At 52.3% G+C, this 7,874-nt stretch overlaps 1 protein-coding gene across 1 annotated transcript; it reads right to left on the bottom strand.

The window, feature by feature from the left end:
* Positions 1 to 2,698: 2,698 nt before the first annotated feature.
* LOC123059206 (probable leucine-rich repeat receptor-like protein kinase At5g49770) lies at positions 2,699 to 5,399 on the bottom strand. The gene is made up of 8 exons (XM_044481826.1): positions 5,131 to 5,399; positions 4,865 to 5,040; positions 4,546 to 4,766; positions 4,268 to 4,394; positions 4,101 to 4,172; positions 3,832 to 4,018; positions 3,598 to 3,730; positions 2,699 to 3,432 (listed from the first exon to the last, which is right to left on the bottom strand). The coding sequence occupies exons 2-8, from the start codon at positions 5,016 to 5,018 to the stop codon at positions 3,187 to 3,189; spliced, it is 1,140 nt and encodes a 379-aa protein (XP_044337761.1). The 5' UTR covers positions 5,019 to 5,040; positions 5,131 to 5,399; the 3' UTR covers positions 2,699 to 3,186.
* Positions 5,400 to 7,874: the final 2,475 nt, after the last annotated feature.

The following is a 7,874-nucleotide window of genomic DNA, read 5'->3' on the forward strand; positions in this document are numbered from 1 at the left end:
ATCATAATGTGCACAATGTGATCAAGGAGTTGATCACGGGATGATGTGTTATGAAACGAGTAAAGAGACTTGTCGGTAACGAGATTGAACAAGGTATCGGGATACCGACGATCGAATCTCGGGCAAGTATCGTACCGATAGACAAAGGGAATTGTATACGGGATTGATTGAATCCTTGACATCGTGGTTCATCCTATGAGATCATCATGGAGCATGTGGGAACCAACATGGGTATCCAGATCCCGATGTTGGTTATTGACCGGAGAGTTGTCTCGGCCATGTCTGCATGATTCCCGAGCCCGTAGGGTCTACACACTTAAGGTTCGATGACGCTAGGGTTATAGGGAAAGTATGTACACGGTTACCGAATGTTGTTCGGAGTCCCGGATGAGATCCCGGACATCACGAGGAGTTCCGGAATGGTCCGGAGGTAAAGATTTATATATGGGAAGTCCCGTTTTGGTCACCAGAAAAGTTTCAGGTGCTATGTAACGTAACGGGACCACCGGGAGGGTCCCGGGGGTCCACCAGGTGGGGCCACCAGCCCTAGAAGGCTGCGTGGGCCAAGTGTGGGAGGGGACCAGCCCCAGGTGGGCTGGTGCGCCCCCCCATCAAGGCCCAAGGCGCCTCCTAGAGGGGAGGGGGGCAAACCCTAGGGCAGATGGGCCTTAAGGCCCACCCTAGGTGCGCCCCCTAGGGAGGGAACCCTAGATGGTGGCGCAGCCCCTCCCCTTCCCCTATATATACTTGAGGTATTGGGGGCTGCAACATACACGAGATCATCTCCCTCTTGGCGCAGCCCTACCCCTCTCCCTCCTCGTCTCTCGTAGTGCTTGGCGAAGCCCTGCTGGAGTCCCGCGCTCCTCCACCACCACCACGCCGTCGTGCTGCTGCTGGACGGAGTCTTCCCCAACCTCTCCTTCTCCCCTTGCTGGATCAAGGCGTAGGAGACGTCACCGGGCTGCATGTGTGTTGAACGCGGAGGCGCCGTTGTTCGGCACTTAGATCAGAATCAACCGCGATCTGAATCGCTACTAGTACGACTCCTTCATCCGCGTTATTGCAACGCTTCCGCTTAGCAATCTACAAGGGTATGTAGATGCACCCCCCTTCCCCTCGTTGCTAGATTACTCCATAGATTGATCTTGGTGATGCGTAGAAAATTTTAAATTTCTGCTACGATCCCCAACAATATATACCCCCTCCCCGATAATATTATTTTCCCGCATGTACGTATGTCGTGTCGATATAAACTCCTGATAACTTCAACACATGGGCTGGGGTCGATATACCCCCTCCCGATAACTTCAACACGTGGGGGGGTCGATATACCCCCTCCCGATAACTTCAACACGAGGGGGGGGGGGTCGAACATGAGAGGAAGAAGAGGATAAAAAAAGAAGAGGAAGAAGAAGAAAAAAGAGGAGGAAGAACTCCTCTATTCTTTCTTCTCCTCTTTTTTTTTCTTCTTCTTCCTCTTTTTTTATCGGGAACAAGGGTCGTCGAGGGTCGCCGAGCGGTAGAGGAAACCCTAAATAGCAAGTATCATCGGTGTGAGATACATGTGGCCGTCGGTGTCGGACAGTACATCCACGTCCCACAAGTGACGCGGGCTTCGACGCCCACGTCACCTGTGGGACGTGGATGTAGTTTCAACTGGATGGATTCTAGCTAAGTGATCAAGTATATGACATATCATATTACCTCGATCACTCAATTAGGTGATCAAGTATATATAATATGGATATGACATATACTTGATGACTTAGCTAGGATCCACATGCATCTAGTCAAACTAATCTGCGGTACATTCACCTAATGATTTAACAACTCATTATAATGTAAAATAATCACTAAATTAAATTGAAAACACAAAATTAAAGTAAAAATAAAAATTAAAACCAAAACACACCCAAACATTTAGTACCGGTTGGTGTTACCAACCGGTACTAATGTCCTACGCGCCCCCGGAGCTGGCTCGTGCCACATGCTTGCCCTTTAGCACCGGTTCGTGCTGAACAGGTACTAAAGGGGGGGGGGGGGCTTTAGTGCCCACACTTTAGTGCCGGTTACCGAGCCGGCACTAAAGGGCCTTACGAATTGGTGCTATTGCCCGGTTCTGCACTAGTGCTACTACGGTTCATTGCTAATTAAAATGGTTGATCAAAGTGAGATGGCAAACTAATGTGATGACTTTCGTCACATAAACAATATTCTTCGGAAATTAAAGCATTACATAAATATCATAGGCATTTTGATAACACGCAAAAAAAGAATGTCCATTCAAACACATGTTATACAAAACTTGCCTTTTGAACTATACAGCAATACATATCAACTACCGCAACTTTCTTTTGCGGGGTTGCAACTTTAATAACAATTTTACGTTCAATTACAAAAATGGATTCCATTTCAAACAATTTGCAACATCAACCCGTTGTTCCATGCACAAATATGATCTTATACGATGTTGCCGCCAACAAAACCTCAGAGGGGAAGTTTCCACGTCTGGAAACTTTGTTAGACTTGATAGTATGTTTCAAGCTGCGCAATTAGCCTTGCGAGTCCATGGAAGAGGAACTTCGTTATCTTCTCCGGGAGGAAAAAACTTCATTATCTCCCGACTTTTGTATCGAGTATAGAGACTGTACACAACCCCCCTCCCCCCCCCCCCCCCCCCCCCCCCGCCGTTGGAAAAAAAGAGAGAAATTACACACGCAGTTGCTTTATATGCAAATGTACAAAACAAAATGGACCGGCTAAATGCCAGTTGCCTGAAAAAAGTACATACATTGGTCGATTTCCCCTTCATCCCCATTGCTGACAAACGCTTCCATTGTTGAGCCACCCGCCTTCATTGGCCTAACCGCCGGTACCCGCCACCTTCAGCCTATGTCGCCTCATCGTCCCGCCCTGCCTGAATCGCCTCCTATGCCGGTCCATTGGCCGTCACCCCGGTCATCCCTGCAACCATCCTTCCCCCTTTTTTGCTCCGGTGAAGTCCTCCTCTACCACACCCATATCAGTCAACCCTTGAACTCCCCTCCGTCGAAGACGTCACGTCGTCTTGATTTCCAGCTCGATGCTAGGGGAATTCAATTGATGCTCAATTGATTTTCAGGCAACTAAAGTTTAGCAATCGCGAAACACAAAAATATCCATTTTGTGGTAACAAATATTGGATGATCATGACGTGAAGAGCTGGCTCCCAAGGGTGATGATGGCCGTGCCATCCCCCATGACCGTCGTCAGGGTCATCTCCTTCTCCAGGATGCGGTCGAGCTCCGCCGCGACCAGCCGCATCTTGGGCCGCCTCCTCACCGCCGACGGGCTCAGGCACTGCATCGTCAGGCCAACCAGCTCCTTCATGCCCTCCGAGGTGAAGCTGCCGCCGAGCCTCGGGTCCGCCACCTCGTCTCCCGACGTCTCCAACTGACACATTCAGTAAGAAACTGGTGTCAATATAATGTAGCTGGATTTAGCTTAATTTTGGATGAAACTTCAACTAATATTACTTTTGTCATAAGAAATCTTCGATATTAGTTTTTAGTCGGAATGAAAATACACTGAAATTGGTATCACTGACTAGTTAATTACCCAATGAGCGAGAGATTCGGTTGATTCCGGAGAAACCAAGGTGGCGGCCTCCCTGCCGGTGATGAGCTCCAGAAGGAAAACCCCAAAGCTGTACACGTCGCTGCTCGCAGAGAGCTGTGCCAAGGAATGTGCCCTGAGGACGCATGCGTAACGGTCAGATAAGAGCGGGGTTGATCGCAGCAGACATAAACTGCAGAATGATGTTCAGGGTTCAGAGTTTTCAGACAGGCTTACTCTGGATCCTGGTAGATGCCGGAACGGAATCCGTTGAGCGGCGAGCCGGGGTCCTCGAGCCCTCTGAGCAGCCGGTCGACTCCGGCGTCGGACACCTTGGCGATGAAGTTCTCGTCCACCAGCACGTTGCTCGTCTTGAAGCCCTTGTGGATCAACGGAGGCGCGAGGCTGTGCAGATGGTCCAGGCCTGCATTGCAGTTCAGAGTTCAGACACTCTGTTTCTGAAACAAGCACAGTGCATTGTGTAATAAGTTTTGTGTTGCCACCACCTTTGGCCGCTCCGATGGCGATCGAGAGCCTCTGCTTGAACTCCAGCCTTGTCATCGACTCCTTGCCGGTATCTGGTAAATAGATGTAGGGTCTGCGCATTAGCGTTCGGCTGTTTGCTGCTTGGAATTGGCCTGACAAGGAATGGAGCTGTGCAACTGCAAATTACCGTATAGATGGCCGCAGACGCTGCCGTTGGGCAGGTGCTCGAAGACGAGCATCTGCAGACCCCCGTCCTGGCAGTAGCCGATGAGGGTCACCACGTTCCGGTGCCAGATCTCCGACTGCCGCCTCACCTGCAGCCCAGGCGAATTCAGTCAAAAATACATTTCACGAACTCTCACGTCAGTACAGAGGCAGTTACTTCCTTGTTGAAACGAAAATCTGGCACTTCAGAAACTAAGTGACCGTTCATGAAGTAGCAGAGTTTCAGATGGTTTCGGGTACCTCGTCGACGAAGTCCTGGCGCGGCGCGCCGACGCGGCGCTTGATGGCGACGACGGTGCCGTCGAGCAGGAGGCCCATGTAGACCTTGCCGAAGGTGCCGGCGCCCACGAGGTTGGCGTCGCTGAAGTTCTTGGTGGCGTGGGACATCTCCTCCAGCGTGAACCGCCTGGCGCCGTGGTAGTCCGGCGCCGACGACGTCCGGCCGCACCTGCCCCACTCCGCTGAGGCCAAACCATACAAAACGTCAATTGCAGCGCATGAAGCACGCCGGCAGCGGCATGACTTGCTACGAGCTCCTTCGCCGGTGTTAGTTACTTACCTAGCGTGGGGGGAGTTTCGTCGGAGGCGGTGTCGGAGGTCCGGCTACGGCGCGCCCCGAGCCGCCACCAGCAGAGCGCGGCGGCGACCGCCAGCAGCACCAGCGCGGCGACGGAGGCGGCAACGCCGGCTACGACCGCGGTTGGCAATGGCATGATCCGGGCGACCGTGGCATCCCTGCACGCACGCAAACCAAGAACTACGGGATCAGTCGCCGGGCGATCGAGAGTCCGTGTCCCGGGGGCAGTGCGTGCGCTGAGCGCTAACCTGGGAAGAGCGACGACGGAGAGCCGCTATAGCTTCGGCATTCATCAATGCGGCGACGGAGCTCGCGACTGCTCTTGGAGCAACCCGACCGAACCGACCAAAAATGGTAGGGAGTCTGCGGCCACAAGCTGCGAGATATGGTGGCTATGCTGGGCTGGGTGTTTTAAAGAGGAGAGCAGGACGGGAGGGATGGATGCAATTGGGGCAGCTACCAGCAGGTAGCTGGTGCGCAATCAGAGGAGGGAGGAACAGAGCAGCTAGGCTAGAGCCAGGCCAAGAAGACGACGCAGGTGGTGTGGTGGAGTGGACGATATGAAATGAATGCAGATGAGCACATGGCAACTTGGACGCCCGCCATGCCGCGCATGCACGTGGAGTGCAAGCATTTCACCGCGGCGGTGAAACGGACGAACGAACGAACGGGTCGTCGTCGTCTTCTTCTTCACCGCACCGGGCGAGCGATTCCGCCATGGGCAGCTGGGAGCGGGACCGGGTCGTGCGATTCCGGGACCTTGGGCTAGCTGTCAACGTGGGGCCGGCCTGGGACCGCCCACAGGCCGCTTTGACCCGGCTGTCATAGGCTGGAGACCCGAGCGGCGAGCAAGGATGATTGTAGAGATGTCATGATTATATCGTGCACTTGGCATCTAGCGGCGGCCGGCGGCCGGCCGGAGTGGCATGACGGCGGCGCAGGGTTGCCTTGTGGTTGCTAGCTGCCTGCTTCCAGATACTTCTTCTATAAACTAGTGCAAATTGGGTAGTCTCGTGACAGCCAGCATGTATATTCGGTTGGTCGATCGTGAAGATACTTGCTTTACAAAAGAGAAGGATCCGGTATCGTGCCAAGTACATAATCGCGTCATCACACATGCCAACCTCGGCTCACACCTTGAGGAAAACGAGGTGGCCTGGGCGCTGTACGCCTGGCTGGCTGCTACTTCTCCAGCACAGCGCAGGACTGGGCTCCTCCTTTATACCATCTACATTCTGACGCCCAAACTCACCTCAAACGTTCGGATGAACAGCCCAGTCAATCAAAGACCGCTCAGAAAAACCCGACCTAGGCAGATGCCCCTCATTTTCCGGTCCAAATATGGGAGGATATGGGGAGGACCGGGCGCGTTCGTTATGTCGGACTGACAATGGGGTCCCACACAGAATCGCTCGAAAACCTGGCGGCCCGAAACTCGCCTTATCCGTCGATGCGTGGCACCGCTCCGGCGGGCTGCGTAGTGCCCTGGCCCGACTGTTTAAGCCGATCGCCGATCGCCGGCACCGAAACCCTACAAATCCACATTTCCCCCCTCCCGTCTGTCGTCACCGCCACTTTTCACTCGTCGTCCGCCATCAATAGTAGCCATGGCCCCACGCCATCGGATAAGGAGCTACATATATCTAATGCCAGAGCGCCAACTACAACTCCTTGAGAAGATCCCGGCAAGGCGCGAAGATCGGATCACCGCAGGGCTACCTCCGGATGAGGTGGATCCGGAGGAGGAGAAGGAGGTGGTGGTGGTGTGGGGGGGGGGGAGAGCTGGAAGAGCAGGACGAGAAGGAGGAGGAGGACGTGGGGGACGCAGATCTGCAGGCGGAACAACAGACGATCCTTGATTCTCTCCGTCCGGAATCGGCGGCAGAGGCCAAGCGCAGTCGTCTGTAGGAGGCGGAGGCAGAGGATGCCATGGATGTGGGCGAGATGCTCACGTATATGGATGAGGAGGAGGAGCCGGAGCCCTCCGATGCGCCCAACTACTCGGCACCCAGAGCGGACGTCATGGACATCTCCGACGGCGAAGCTTAGTTTAGTCTAGCGTGGTGTACATAGTGTACATAAGAACTCTTTTGCATAGTTTGTATGAATTTAGGGAATGAAATATGAGATAGACGGATGCATCGTACCAAGTATGAGGTGTGACCGACCAGTGTCCGTGGTCGCTACCTCGGGCGTAAGAGGGGTGGGATTTGCTAAGTCTGATTGTAGATGTTCTTATCGGTTGGGGGCATAACGAGGTGGCCATGAAAATCAACCGAAAACACGTCAAAGGTAGGTCAGGTTGAGCTTCAAGGTTTTTACCTCTCTGACTCTCGGCGCTTTATCACTTTCAAGTCCTCTAGCGAGCCATTTCAGTTCCATTTTCATTCTGACTGAGCATTTATTTATTTTCCATAGAAGCTGATTATTATTTTTCAGAAACATGCAGAGAAACATGGATTTGCTGCAATGCAATTACTGACACGAGAATCTAAATGATTCAAACAGCAATGCGCAAATCTCTACAACTCTTTGCAGGCTAGCAGCGTGCAAGTTGATGAAATTCTATGTAGCAGGCAGGCAGCAAGGGGTCCAGTTAGATACTCCTCCATAAGACGAGATCCAAATCTTAATCCCGTATCGATTCTTTTATCAGATTTGGTTGCCCATACAGACGCACACACTACAGATGAGTGTTTTGACCTGATGAAAAATGCATCAGAATCACTAATTTCAGTATTTGTTCTGTCTGAAAATAATAATTTGTTTAGTCAAACTGTCTGCTCAAGTCCAAGTGACCATGACTGAGTAATAATCTACTCATCTATCTGTTCAGACACTGTTGTCCATCTGACCATATCCATGAAAGCAAAGTCAATTATGAGTTGCCCAACATCAGGCGCTGATTGGATTGTCGTTTCACCGAGCTAGGCCCCTTAAAATATACTTACAGGCCTCCATCTGTCGGGTTTTTTCAGATGAAAATCACACT

The sequence above is a fragment of the Triticum aestivum genome, chromosome 3A (genome assembly GCF_018294505.1).
Source record: "Triticum aestivum cultivar Chinese Spring chromosome 3A, IWGSC CS RefSeq v2.1, whole genome shotgun sequence".
NCBI lineage: Eukaryota > Viridiplantae > Streptophyta > Magnoliopsida > Poales > Poaceae > Triticum > Triticum aestivum.

Coding starts and splice junctions, on each gene's coding strand:
- LOC123059206 (XM_044481826.1), bottom strand. CDS start 5,018: ATGCCATTGCCAACCGCGGTCGTAGCCGGCGTTGCCGCCTCCGTCGCC. Junction 4,019..4,100: donor CGCCATCGGAGCGGCCAAAG/GTGGTGGCAACA, acceptor ACTGCAATGCAG/GCCTGGACCATCTGCACAGC. Junction 3,731..3,831: donor GGCATCTACCAGGATCCAGA/GTAAGCCTGTCT, acceptor ATGCGTCCTCAG/GGCACATTCCTTGGCACAGC.